Source organism: Cibotium barometz, chromosome 31 (genome assembly GCF_041138505.1).
Source record: "Cibotium barometz isolate CiBa-2024 chromosome 31, ASM4113850v1, whole genome shotgun sequence".
NCBI lineage: Eukaryota > Viridiplantae > Streptophyta > Polypodiopsida > Cyatheales > Cibotiaceae > Cibotium > Cibotium barometz.
In genome coordinates this window covers 9,547,437-9,562,144 of record NC_141076.1, presented here as the reverse complement: position 1 = coordinate 9,562,144, position 14,708 = coordinate 9,547,437, and the positions used below count along the sequence as shown (strand labels likewise).

The following is a 14,708-nucleotide window of genomic DNA, read 5'->3' as shown; positions in this document are numbered from 1 at the left end:
ACATTTAGGTTAGGAAATTAACCTAGACTAGCTTATTGGGCCTCTATACACATTAGTTAGGTGGCGGGCATTGTATAAATGAGTATTGTATATAAGACATTTTGACTATTGAGAAAAGACATAATCCTATTCTCACAATTGAGTTCGAGTCTTCTTGCTCTTGTGATTGTATGCTTTCTCATCTTCTTTGTTGCATACATGCTTAGGGATTATGTGGGTGAGTGATGGTGTTGATGTATGTTCTCTTCTCCATCTTCCCTTCTGTGTTTCCTTTCCTCTATCTTGCAAGGCTTGAGTGTTGTGTCCCCTGAACAACTCTTAGGGAATCTTGGTGGGCCTAACTTCTTGCGTAACGCCCTTTTGAAAGAAGAAATTTGAAAGCTTAAAGTTCTTGGCTAGTGCGCTAAACGGCCGACAGACAGTCCATCACCTTTGGGCACTTGTCTAAGCACTAACCTAAAAGCAACGAGGCAGGGGCTGTGTGGTGATTTCACGCATCAGATTTTGCCAATCTCAACAACGATGGAGCTTGCCAGGATCTCCACCACCGGCAAGGTGACTGTGTGTCCGCCCTCCTTCAGAGGCAAACCAGCAGCATGGAGGCCTCTCTCGTTTCACACATCTGGTATTCCAACAACCTCTCAGAAGACTCTCCGGCTTGTGCCTCGCAACAAAAGAGGCAGTGTTAGATGCCAGGTTGAAGAAACCATCAGCACCCCCGAAGGTCTCGGTCTCTCTCTGTGTCTGTGTGTGTCTCTCTCTCTGTGTGCAAACCCTATTTTAAATTGTTATTGATTAGCACATGTTTATACGCAAAATCATGGTATGATTGTCATTTTTTTTCTTCCAATAATAAAAATCAGAGAGTCATTGTCCTTCGTCTTTGATCTGCTTGCCTGTTAGTTTCTCTGTGTGGTTAGGTGTTCCTGACTTTACAAACGAGGTAACAGCCGCCTGGAGACCGTTCCTGTGGAAGCCGCAGCAGTGGCTGTGGTAACCCCTTTGTTAACTGGCTGGTGGTTTCCTGGCATCATAGGATGTCGGTGGTGATGTCAGCACTGCATCAGCACAACAGGGGAGGTCCAGCTGAAATCTGACACCTGTCAGTGTTGGGGAATGGATTCCGATGTCATCGAATTGTTTCTTGATAGATCAGCACCGCAAGAATGGTTTCTGAAGTTCCTGATGTGTATGCATCTCCTTTGTCTCTATTGGAGGAAGAGAGGTTGGTTGGACAGTGAACATGCAGTTTTTGCTGACCAAGGACCATGCCGTTGCAGTAAAGTACACCCACATTTTCCAGAGTGATGATCGAGAAATAATGCCCGGTGTTACCCTCTTTGTGATTAGAAAACTAGTATCTTTGAGCATCCTTGTGGTTTGGAACTTGCAAGTTGATCCATAATCCTGCTTTAGTGGAACAAGGGTTGAGCTAAAGAGTCTAGCTTGGTTGGAGTTGCCATCTTCCTTTTTTGTCGTGTAACTTAAATACCTCCTTGGCGGCTTCTCCTTCTTCTTCTTCTTCTTCTTATCATATTGTTTCCCAATCTTGTACGAAATGAGCGGGCTTGCTATTGTAATGACGAGTTTTCTTCTTCCCTTATTAGAAGGTTTATGCGGGAAGTTTTTACATGATTAAGAAAAGCATATCAAAATTATGTGGCATCTCATGCACGAAACTCTTTTTTTATTAGTGGAGTCATTTCTATTGGAGACATGATGTACCCTATCTATTGACAGCAGTACAATGAGAAGAAGAAGAAGAAGCCATAGAGGCATTTGGGTTGTGTGGCCATGCAACTCTAACAAAGGAGAGCAAGGTGAGTTCTCCATCTCAGGGCTTGTAGTAGGAGTTAGGAAGGATGTATGGTGGATCAACTCAAGAGCTTCGAACCGCATTACTTCTGGTTTTTTAATGACGTAGAGAGAAAACATGGACTATATGATTAGAGAAAATTGCATTAAGTCGCAAGGAGATGCAATATTTTCTCTCTTATGCCCTTTGGAGGACACCAAGTAAGTCATATATATATCTGGCATGTACTAAACATCACCAGCAAACTACCATCAGTTGGAGAGAGAACAACTTGACAAAATGCATCAGGGAAGGTTGTAATTACAAACTCAATGCAACTACATCAATCCGCTTGTACGCTGGTAGCTAAGGAAGACAGTAAAATATAGCTTTGGCATGAGAATTATGGCCATCTTAATTATAATAGTCTCCAACTGCATGAAAGAGATCATGTAGTGTCACATGCACCTGCTGCACTAGGGTGCCATATGGCCATTCTTTATAGTGTATAGCTGTAACCTTTTAGATCAGCACTGAGCATGTTATGAGCCCTAGTCCAGGGGCAAGTCCCCAGTAGCCATCAAGGCCATAGGGTTAGTTGTCAGGAAGTTGTCCTGCACACGGTTACTACCCACTTGGATTATTCATTGTATTAGTGTCTAGGTTAGCTTATTAGGCCAAGAGCTGGGTGCCAGACACAGATGTCAGTTTGTCATAGGACGCGCACACAGATCAGGCTGAAAACCTCAATTCCAGGCTGCAACAGCTTGACAAGTGCCGGGCAGATTGGGCACAATTGGGAGACTGAATTAAGCCTGAGCAGCCTGTGTGGGGCCTGGGCTTCCACATGTGTGAAGCAAAAGCCTTAATATTAACGTCAAAAACTAATGATTTCAAGCCCACAACTTTATTAATGCAGTCGACCAGCCTGTGTTGCAGCCGGACATCTCCATGACTGTAGAGCATGCAAGAGGTTGATCGTCATAACACACAACAAAGCCTTCTTTAAACCCGTGAGTGGGTGCAATTCCACGTAGAGAGAGAGTAGAAGAGAGAGAGAGAAAGCAGATGAGAGTTGACATAGTATTGGGTCCCAATTTACCCAATGAACACCCCCCCTCCCCCCCCTCTCCCCCCTTTGCAAGCAGGAGTATTTGCTTATATTGATCTTGGAGAACTTACAATGAGTATGAAGGATGATGGAGGACTCCCAGATGCAAGGACGATGTAGACCCAACGAAGGCTGATCCAGATGCTATCCAAGCTCCTTTGAATGGCACTTCAATGATCACTATGCAACCCCAAAACTGAGGGATGCACATATGTTGGCTGAATGCTGAAGATGCCCTTCGTTGGAGACCTGGGAATGCTTGGAACTGATCTTGTATGGAGCTGAATTTGCTGAATACCTGAATGATTGAGTGGGAGGGATGCACATGCTTTTATATCTACAAAAGCATGCAATTGGCTGGTTCATACCCTATCGGCCAACTGATTGTGGACAAATATTAATATTTTAATGTTTTGGTGCTGGTCGACCTGATGCTTTTCACGACTAGATCCCATCCTCGGAAAATTTGTCCATGTGGGTACTATATGCTTGGCAGAGACCCACAAAAGAGCGGATCTCTTGCACGTTCTTGGGAACATCCCATTCGAGAAATGCCCTTACCTTTTCAGGGTCTAGGCTAATCGCGTCAGAACTGATGACATGTCCCAGAGAATGAATTTCTTCTACTCCAAATTTGCTCTTTTTTGCATTGATGTAGAGCGCATTGTCTCGCAAAAGTTGCAAGACTTTTTCGACATCCTGCACATGCTGCTCTGCAGTTGCAGAAAAAATGAGTATATGAGCTCCACAAATACCCGAGACATCATCTTGTTAAACATTGCAGGTGCATTGGTGAGACCGAATGGTCGTAATGGCCACATTCAATCTTGAAGGTTGTTTTTGGAATGTCAGCCGTAAAGATCCGAACCTAATGATAGCTACTTTTGAGATGTATCTTTGAAAAGAACTTTGCACCATTGAGCCGCCAAGAATATACTCAACCCTGGGCATTGGGAACCTATTCTTCATTGTGAGCTTGTTGAGAGCCCGGTAGTCCACGCATAATCGTGCGCACTTGTCTTTCTTCTGCACAAACAAGATAGGTGCAGCAAAGGGTGAGGATGACGGTCGGATAAATCTAGCGCGGAGTAGCTGGGAAAGCTGATGATCTAGTTTGCTCTCGAGTGCCTTACAAAGGCGATAGGGGAACTTATTGGGTGGTTCTGTCTCGGGGACCAACTCAATGCGATGATCCTTAGGACGACTGGGTGGGAGCTGTGGTGGAAGATCATCCTTTAGCATGATGTCTTGAAACTGTGCTAGGAGACCATCCAACTTTAGTGTTAAGGGAGTTGTGGACTGAACATTAGACTGGTGGCTATGGACATAAATCAAAGCATACTCGACTCGTTCTCTCATAGCTCATTGGGCCTGGATGTGTGAAATTAGGGGAATACTTGGAATGCTCCTATCCCTGCGAATTAGGACAGGCTCAGGAACACCATCAACAATTGTGAAAGTGTCCTGCCTCCAAGCAGGAATGGGTGCATACTCCCTAAACCACTGAATGTTGAGAATCATATCACACCCCAAAAGCGGTGGGACAATGAAGTCTCGCTAAAATGTGGCCTTTTGAACCATGAAAGAGAATTGTTGAGCCTTATGAGGGATGTGTATGCGAAGACTGGGTGTGAACCTGTCTACGTCCAGATGATGCTGAGGAGAAATGGTATCCTCAGAGCTGCCCATATCAAAGAGAACAACGAATTGTTGTCCCGTTGCATAAGCACAAATGAGGGCGTTCTTTTGCTCCTCAACCTCGCCCTCCTACTTATCGTCAAATACCACTGTGGGTACGGTGTTTAAGGCGGGCAAGCGTTGGATTGCATTGGTAGCCGATGCTGGAGGTGTAGCTGTAGTTGTTGTGGTGGCTATTGTGGAGGCCAAGGCCTTGGCTGCTTGCGCAGCCTGCCACTTGGTACAATCTTTCTTACCATGCCCCATGGGGTGGCAAAAGAATCATCCGTTCTCCCCCTTATACGGCGTTTGCTCTTGTTGCAGATATCCACCAGTGATGCCCTCCTTGGCCGTTTCCTCAGGTGTTTTCTTAGGCGTGAAGGTTCTATCCTTCTTGCTCTTGAAGTGCTGTGGGATTCTTTCTTATTATCTTTGTTATTCTAAGTCCACTTCCCCCCTTGAGATAATGGACTGTTGGGTTGTGGATGATTGTTGTTGGGGTTTGGAGCTAGTCTGGGCCCTGGCGTTGCTTGGACTTACCTCCATTCAGCATCATTTCCTGATTCTGAGCAAGAGTGAGAGCCTGTCATAAGACTGGCTCAAAATTACGCACAATAAACTTGATGTTTGTATCCAGACCTCTAATGAATTGTTTCAATTCATTCTCCTCGGATACACCTAACTGTCGTGTTGATGGGATTACTTTATTAGAGTAAGTTAGCACGGGTGACCCATTTTGGAGTGTTTGTAAAACTCATCGTCAAGGTTGGTCATGTACTGTGGAGGGAGAAACCTTTTCTTTAGGTCGGACACAAAGGTGTCTCATACATACTGTGGAGCCCCTGTGTACGGGTCTACATGTAGACTCGACCAATGTTGCTAGCAAGTGACCGCTTCGCTTGAAAGGTGAGGTGCCGCTAGGTGGACTCAATCTTGTGGATCTGAAAGCATAGCCAGAGGAAAATACGCAACAAATTGATGAATGAATTGTAAAATTGTAGCATGATCACACTTACCATCATACTTACTAAAGTTCGGTTGAGCTCATATGACGGTGGTAGTGGGGGTGGTGGAGGAACTTGCGCCTTGGTTCGCGAGTGTAGGGAAAATAGACAAAACATTCACCTGCGTAGTGGCTATCAATTGCTCATTTTGGAGTTGCATAGCCTCACGATGAAGCCTTTCGCGGGTAGCTTGGTCTCCTTGCTTTCGGTCTTCTTCATCCTTGCGTTTAGCTCCCTCGGCCCTTCGTTCATCCTCATGGCAAACTTCTTTGGCTAGCCGGTCTTTGTGCTGTTGTTGCTCCATGAGAAGAAATAAATTTTCCAACTCTGAGAGCTCTTTAGGCTTTTCTGCTTCTTCTTTAGCTTTTTCAGTTGCCGCTTTGGCTTTTTTAGCCTCTTCTTTAGCTTTTTTTTCTTGTGCCGCTTCTTCTTCTTTGGCTTCAATTTGCTGCCATAGCAACTTGTTTTGCTCCAAGAGCAATATGATGAAATCGTCATTGCTTGGGGGAAGCATTTCTGTAGGCGGTGTGTCTTCCCTGTAGAACTCCTCTTCAATATCTTCCTTGTAGCTTGGTGACGATGTCTCTCCCGACATTGTGGAGGCCTGTGTTGTTTTTCCTGATCGCAGTTTTACCATCCACGGAATGCTCTCACTTTAGGGTAGCCAAGTTGGGTTGCAACCTGCAGCTTTGATACTAATGTAGCATGCAAGAGGTTGATCATCGTAACGCATAACAAAGCCTTCTTTAAACCCGTGAGTCTGCAATTCCACTTAGAGAGAGTAGAAGAGAGAGAAAGCAAATGAGAGTCGACACAATATTGGGTCCCAATTTACCCACTGAAGCCCCGCCCCTTCCCCCCTAGTATTTGATCTTTGAAGGATTGAAGGATGACTAAGGACTGCCAGACGCAGGCGGCCAGGCAATAGAGGCTGTCCCACAGCAGCAGGCTGGGACAGCAGCCTATGCGCAGCCCAACAGTGTGAAAAGAATGATTAAAAAAGCATTTATTGCTGGATGAGCTGGCCGACCAGAGCATCTTGGGGGTATAAATACCCAGCCTAGAAAATCAATAGATCATCTCATTATTCACAATCGGTGGTGTTCCAAGGGCCAGGACAACCAAGGGGAAGTGCTCCAACCAAGGTGAAAAGTGCAGGTCAAGATGCAGTCTTTATTTTCAGATTTACATCATTCTAATGAAGCAAATACACCATTCGTGGTGGGGGCCCTACAGAGGGTATTTGGGACCCAATACTCTCTCTCTCTCTATATTCACACCCTATAAGGGTTTTCTGTTTACCTTCCATTTCCAGTTTCATTTTCTAGGTGCCTGTAGTATCATCTTTATTTTTCATTTTCTGGGTTTTTTTATCCAGACATTGTATCAGATCCACCATGATGTAACTTTTGGTCTCATAGGTCATTATGGCCTTTTGAAGACGTTAATATAACATTTCATTTCATTTCATTTCTCTCTCTCTCTCTCTCTCTCTCTCTCTCTCTCTCTCTCTCTCTCATGACATCTTGGTTCGAGGCACATGGTTTTAGCATGGACAGATTGCCTCCCTTCCAGTATTCTCTAAAGGCACCCTCTCTCTCTCTCACACGGACAGAGATTACTAGACTCATCCGTCAGGATTTAGTTCAGCTGGACATTAGGAGGACATGGATACAGCCGACTGAGGAGCTGGGCACGAAGATGGCTTTCTACAGAGAGCATTTTCTTCAGCTCACAGCAGATGGTTTTGTGATCAGACCCAGTTACATGGATGTACACTTGTCTTATGCAGTACGATGAGCTATTGGTCAGATTCGCACATCCTCACACCAGCTTGAATTGAGATTGGGCGATATAGAGGTATACCAGCTGAGGCGAGGAGTATGCCATGGGGAGCCAGAGACAGAGCTGCATTATCTATGCCATTGTACTGCATACTATGAGATACGTGGTCATTTCCACTGTTTATTCAGAGAGGGTTTCGGACCACTTTCTAGAGTCATGGGGTACCAGGACCAGAGGTGTTTGGGATTGTTCTTGCTTGAGCTGCGGAGATATAGAGATATCCTGCTTAGGCGCACAGAGAGCCAGACTCAGAGGCACATTACAGACTTCTTTAGTCCAGCCATCACTGCGTCAGATGGACCGCAGCAGCAGCAAGTCATGGATACCGCCCACACCAGCGGTACACTGATTGATCGTGCGATTGAGCTTGGGTGGTCCAGACGCCCACGACTACGGAGGAGGGCATCCCAGCATAGACGGAGGTTGCAGCGGCGGATTCAGATTATTCTTGTGAGACATGCGGGACACCCAGTCAGGGTGCTGACCACAGAGGATATTGAGGAGATCCGCCAGCGTCCGATGCGGCACATATTATGAGATGGAGGCACCTCCATAGTGTACCCCCCCGTCCCACATGATATTGTATCCCCTCATTGTACTCCACTCACCTCCATAGCGTACCCCCCCCCCCCCCCTCACTATATTCACACCCCATAAGGGTTTCTCTTTACCTTCCAGTTCCAGTTTCATTTTCTAGGTGCCAGTAGTATCATCTTTATTTTTCATTTTCTGGTTTTTTTATCCAGACATTGTATCAGATCCACCATGATGTAACTTTTTGGTCTCATAGGTCATTATGGCCTTTTGAAGACGTTAATATAACATTTTATTTCATTTCTCTCTCTATTTTCTGCACATCTTCTTCAGTATTGTGCGTTATATTCGTCATGAATGATTGCTGAATTCTGAGCATTGAAGCTACCGAGTCTTCCACGACTCATCCGCATGTTACAGAGTGCTAGTCTATAGGATACAAGTATCAAGGAGAACCACATTAACACCAATGAGTGCATGTCTACTTGATACAAGTATCAAGGAGAACCACATTAACGCCAATGAGTGCATGTCTACAGGATACAAGTGTCAAGGAGAGCCACACATGTGCCATCTAGCCCGGTGTAGCAGATGCCACAGACTTAAGCCCGTGTGAGCAAGTCTATGCTACTAGTCAGGCTAGAACTCAGGTGATGCTTGGTCCATGAGGTCATTGCACATTGGTACCATCATTGTACTCATTGTGATTCACTAATATAAAAAGTAAATACATAGCAAGGTGGGTTGGTTGGGACCGAATCGGTTGTACTATCTCATCTTCCCCGAGCATATGTAGGGCCAGAGGTCAACCCCTTTGATCAAGGGCCCAAGCCATGTACATTCATCATTAGTAACCTTTTCGTACCATATAAAAATGCAAGAAAACCTTGACGGCAATCTCTCTCTTCTTCTCTCTCCTCTGTCTTAATCATGTTTAAATCAACATCTTGTTCTTAATTAGGCTTAGGGCTGTGGATCAGTACAACAAGGCTTTCGCGCATGCAACACAACTGGTCGGATAAGGTGCGGATTTGTCCAACCGCACACTGCTCCCCGAATGAGAGTTGTGTATCCATGTAGTGTGGGCGTATGATGAAGCCGTCCTCTGTCATGTGAAGAAGATGGTCTCTGTAGAAAGCCATCTTCGTCTCTAGGGGTTGGAGGGGTGGATGCAAGGTCCTTTTGAGTATCCAATCTCACAATGTCCTTCTTGATCACCCTATTTAGTGTTGTGCGGCTGAGAGCAAAGTAAGGGGCCTCTATGCAGTACTGAAACAGCGGGAGTGCCCCCATCTGCATGCCATGCATACCAAACCAAGTGCTGACGTGTGCATACCAACACTGCATGTCTCCATCAAGTGCCAGAGCTGTCTCTAGGACTCTAGGGCAAGCTAGGGGTATCTATCTAGTGGGAGCTCCCATAATCTGTGCCAGTATGTCATTGTTTGGAAAAGAGCCTTTGTCATGATAGGGGCAGCCCCCATCTCCACTCGCACAATCTCATGTGGCACCGAGAGAGAGAGAGAAAGAGAGAGAGAGAGAGAGAGAGAGGTTTGTGAAATTTTTACAATCCCAAATATTTCTAATGGGCTCAATGCATGTTTTTGCTTAGGATTCTCACCTCAATCAGAGTTTTACAAAGTGGAAGCTATTCTACGGTACTTCACTAAAGAATTGACAATGTCTCAATAGCATGAAAAATGTCTTATTATCACATCAAATTATCTGACTTGCAAGTTATTGTGTGATATTTAATGGTTCTTGATGCATACTATGTTGGAAGACCATGGCGCCTCTCTCATGTTACAGCGGTATTAGAGATCCCTTCTTTTCAGTCTTTTGTGTTATATTTGTTGTTTTTAACCCTTGAAATACCTAAAGGGAAAGTGTGTTTATGTTAATTCCTGTAGTATCGGTTGTAGGGTCTTCTTAAAGTGGGAATCCGAGGAGTGACGGTTTCTGATGTCCGAGGCTTTGGTGCCCAAGGTGGAGCTAGAGAGCGGCAGGCAGGTGAGCAAGATTGTGAGGCTGCGTTCTCCTGTTTTGGCTTTGCATCAAAACCTCTTCATGATTTGTGTTTGCATTTGCATATCCCAGTTCACTTCTCTCTTTTTCTTTCTCCAAGAAAAGAGGTAAAGACTCTGATACTCCAAGAAAAAAAGATTCCCAATAAATGTAAAAGGGGGTACAAAAAGAAAGAGAGATCATTGTCTTGGAGTATAGGAGAAGTCTCCTATAAACAATTTAAAGGTAATCTAGTATGTATTAGTGTTACTCCAAGATAGACTGGCTTGTCAGCCTATTCTCTCTTTATTGTGCTTATATATATATAAGTTAAAGAAAACAAATATAGACATAGTTATACACACACATGTATGTATGTGTGTGCGTGTAAATATAAAATTGAGGGGGTACAAAAAGAAAGAGAGATAATTGTCTTGGAGTATAGGAGAAGTCTCCTATAAACAATTTAAAGGTAATCTAGTATGTATTAATGTTACTCCAAGATAGACCGGCTTGTCAGCCTATTCTCTCTTTTATTGTGCTTATATATATAAAAATTAAAAGAAAAGAAATATATACATAGTTATACACACGCGTGTGTGTGTGTATTTGTAACCTTTCGCCCTCTATTTAAGAGAGGCTTGGTATCAATACAAACCATCCTGGCTTCCGCTTAGTTATTTCTAATTAAATACTTGAGACTAGTATCAGTCTTCACACTCTTCACACACGCCAAGAATGGATACAAGGCCTTTCTGTGATGCGGTTCTAAATCAATAACAGTTAATTACTGCACTTTTCAGGGTATATTTGATGTAATAGGAAGCTGTAGCTTGATTTGTGTTAATTGTTGCTGTTCTGGCTGTTTTTGAGGGCTGGTTTTGTTTTTACTCAGGTTTAGTTTTCTCTCCCTTGGCTGGCTACTCCAAAAAGACTCGTTGAAGATGGATCGAGTGAGGAGTGAAGGGTTCTCTTTGCATATCGTTTCAGTTTTTGCATCAGCCTGTGATTGCCCATTCTGGGTGCCGTCGAAAAGTAGACACAAAGCTGAAGGCATCTCACTAATCTGGCAAGGCAGCCTGACACGATAGATGAAGAAGATGTGCATAAAAATGCATCAAATCTATTGTACTTGCACACCATTCTAGACCGATGCGGTCATGTCATGGCCACCCTGCGTATACGGGCCTATATAGATACACGGCCAGCCCCTTCTCCCTAACTTTTACTAGCATACAGTCTCCGTCTCAGCAGTTCCAGATCAGCCATTGAAGCTCCCTTCACAGAAGCACATGGGTGTGGGCTTTTCTATCTACTGTATCACTTCAGTAATACAGGATTCTTCTCTATCTCAGTTATTATGCAATTTGAGTTTTGTGTTGTGAAAGATCCTACTTCTTGTCAGTGTTCTCTTGTTGTATACACTGCATGTTGTATTCTCTTACATGGTATTAGAGCTTTGGCTTGATACAAAAGTTCTTTGCTAATTGCTGTCTAGCAGTCCCTTTGGAGAAATGGCATCTTCCGCAGACCTACTCACAACCATTCAGTGTTGATGGAAAGCTTAACGGCACCAATCATCTTCTGTGGAAGTTTAAGCTTAAGGCTATTCTTTCCATCTATGAGCTCTGGGACTCCACCATCGGTGGTGTTGTTCACCTATCACCAACAAGGGTTTTTGACAGCAACCTTGTACCACATGTTGCCGACCTTGTCCAAACTTAGAGACAAAGGGATGCAGATGCTCTCTGTGCCATTGTCACTAGCGTGGAAGATAGCGTGCTAACCATGGTTCAACATATCTTCAGAAGTATGGATTTTGTTGCAGCGCAATTACGAGGCCACAAATCCCTCAAGGATTGAGAATCTCGAGAAAAAGCTTCGACAAGATCTTGCTCATCACTGTCTAAGGGTATTGCCACACCGGAGTATGTAGTTTTGTTACATCTTTGAATGTGAGTGTTAGGCTTACCCTCACATTTAAGGAGTTCAACTCGTTACTTTGGGATGAGGAGATGCGAATGCAAAGTCGCAATGGTGGTGGTTGGGCTTTTTCTGCTAACACAAAGAAGAAGGCTATGGATTCGAACTCTTCAAATTAGAAGAAAAAGGTTAAATGCTTTTACTATAACAGGACAAGGTAAACAGCCAAAGAATGTAGGAAAAAGCAAGCAGATACGACGAAATTGTGAACTGGGATAGTGGATGTATCCCCAATAAGAATGTGACCATAATACTTGCAGAGATCCTATAAATTTGAATGGGAAGGAGTCATGTAATTGGAAGCACCACTGTCTAGAATCCACTCCGGAGTATCTTGCAGAGAATCCTCCAATCTCCTCCCTGCCTGAAGAAAATGAAACATCGGTGTCCATCACCTCCAGGTGCACAAAACCGGAGTTTTCATGATTGCTGCTGAGGAATCTTCACCCTTCTCGGTCTTCCGCTTGGGACACTGCCTCCAATAGTGGCCTTTCTCGCCACAATCATTATAGGTCCTCTCTGCCTTTAGTTTCTCGCGGTCAGCGTCGGACTTCTTCTCAGAAGACTTCTCCGAGGAAGCCTTCCCTTTGCCCGTGTTACGGCCTTTCGACCGTTGGCCAGTTAAGGTCTCCGAACCTCCACCCTGAGTGAATCGTTCCTCCTGGTCCAAGACCATGGGCACAAGCTCCTCCCACGTGATGGTGTTGAGCTTGCCACTGGTAATCAAAGACGAGTAAAATGCTGAGTACTGAGAGGGCAAGTGTGACAGCAATGTTATGGCCATGTCCTCTGACGATATCTCCTTCCCAGCCTGAAGAACTTCCTGCTGAAGAGCTTGCAGCTTGTTAATATGCTCCCGCATCGTCAACGACTTTGCAGGGCTCATAACCCGCATCTGTACCTCCAAGGAAATCCTCTTCATGGGCGATACCCTGTTGTAAAAGACAGGCCAAATGCTGCCGTATACCTGTGGCCAACGTCATATGCTTAGCCTAGTGAAACCGGCCTTGACGGGCGGTGAAACAAACACTCGCACATAAAACACTTCAACGCCATTGAGGACCTAGAAAAGGAAAACAAACAAAGGGAGCTAGAGTGCTCCTACAAATAGTACACGGACACCGATTGGCCCCAAATCGCAGTGGCGCCCCTTGCGGTATTTCTTTAATTGAATATAAGAGCTTTGATTACAATATAAGGCTGGGAACTCAGCCGTCAAAATGGAACCCCTGAAGCCTGCAAAGAACCTGCATCTGGCTTCTTGTCCACACGGTTCCCCAAACAAGTCCAGCCATTGTTCATATCAAAAGGCTCTCTCACATTGAGTCTGCATACAGAAGCTTTCTCCCATGATCAAGGCTGCCACAACCATCCATAGCCTCTCACACTATGAACAGCATCACACCCTGACACATCCAGTGCTCCTGCATCACAACACAGACTCCCAAACTGTCTCTCAAAAGAGAACTCGTATCACAGCACAGCATACCGTACAGTCGACACACCTGTACAAACCCTCTCTACCCTCCAAGGGTACTATCCATCTCTGTCATGGATTCCCTGTCCCCTGCCCAATCAGTAGCAAGGTTGTACCAAACATGTGTCCATTCCTGTACCTTCTGCCTGCATGTGACCTATCTCCTGGAGAAACCCAAATAACATGTTTCCTCGAGAAAACCTACGACCCGTTTCCACATGAAACCCTTAGGCCTGTTTCCCTTTTGAAACTTCTGTTCTGTTTCCATACATCTAGTTACCTGTTCCCTCATGAAACATCTGGCAACATAGAGATGCCCATAACTGTAGGTCCCACTGTTCCTTTCTAGCAGGAAGAAAACAATCTGCTCCATGAGTACGTAGCCATGCGAGCTTGCATCACTCCCATGCCAAGAAACATAACCAAATAACCTTGTACTTGCAGCCAAGGACCCAAGCACATAGCTGAATTTGCAGCCAAACAAAAACAGCCCATAAACTGTTCCAAAACAGTCCTGAATCCAAAGCAAAGAGAAGCTGAAAGTTCCATCAGTTGAACGCCATCGACATGATGTCTATGTTCATGAATATCCAGCCCTTGTTCATCTAGGAGAAGAGCACGCAACCCTGAGCGCCTGTAGTCTAGCCCTCCTGTACACCAAGCGAGAGAGAGAGAGAAAGCGCTGCAGTCTGCCTGCTTTCCAAAAAGGGGGATAGAGAGTGGGTGAGCTTGCTGAGCTGTGCGCTGCCCTGCAATCTGCCCACCTGCGCTCCTTGGTGACCAGCCATCAAAGAAGAAGCACCCCCGTCTGCTGGCCCGACTTGTAGCTAGAGAGGGAGAGCCTCCACGTGCTGTTCAGCCCCCGTGTGCCACCTGCAAACAGACCGCCTGCCTGCTGCTCAACTCTGTCCCTCTGTCCAGCCCACGTGCAGTCCATCCACGTGGAATTCAGGCCATCAGTCGCGACAGAGAAAAACTGGGAAGCTCCCACGCTTGCAATCAGCCGCCTGTTTTCAGAAAGTCTCCCCTCTCTCTTGCGCTGCCCGCCAGCCTTCCTTTTTCCAAAAAGCTCACACGTGGCCCCAAAATAGCATAAGGGCCACGATTTCCCCTAAAAAAGGGTTCTTATAATTTTAAAGGTTTTTAAACCTTTGTCCCCTCCAAAACCCTTTGTCCCCATGGGTTATGAGAGACTTTAATCACTTGGCCCCCTTCACACTTGGGGTTGTCCACATATGGGCTCCCTTTTTGACTCCAACCTGATGCCATTCACACTGT

General features: G+C 45.2%; 1 protein-coding gene across 2 annotated transcripts in view; it reads left to right on the top strand.

Moving 5' to 3' along the window:
- Positions 1-391: 391 nt before the first annotated feature.
- Positions 392-14,708, top strand: part of GLB1 (nitrogen regulatory P-II-like protein) — a 28,205-nt gene continuing 13,888 nt past the window's right edge. The window contains exons 1-4 of one of the 2 annotated variants that reach the window (XM_086824712.1): positions 392-724; positions 9,579-9,624; positions 9,750-9,777; positions 9,889-9,976. In XM_086824712.1, coding sequence (XP_086680838.1) covers positions 523-724; positions 9,579-9,624; positions 9,750-9,777; positions 9,889-9,976 — 364 coding nt within the window. In that variant the 5' untranslated portion in view covers positions 392-522. Of the gene's footprint in view, positions 725-1,732; positions 1,821-9,578; positions 9,625-9,749; positions 9,778-9,888; positions 9,977-14,708 lie in introns of those variants that run through there. The other variant, XM_086824713.1, reaches the window with a different exon arrangement.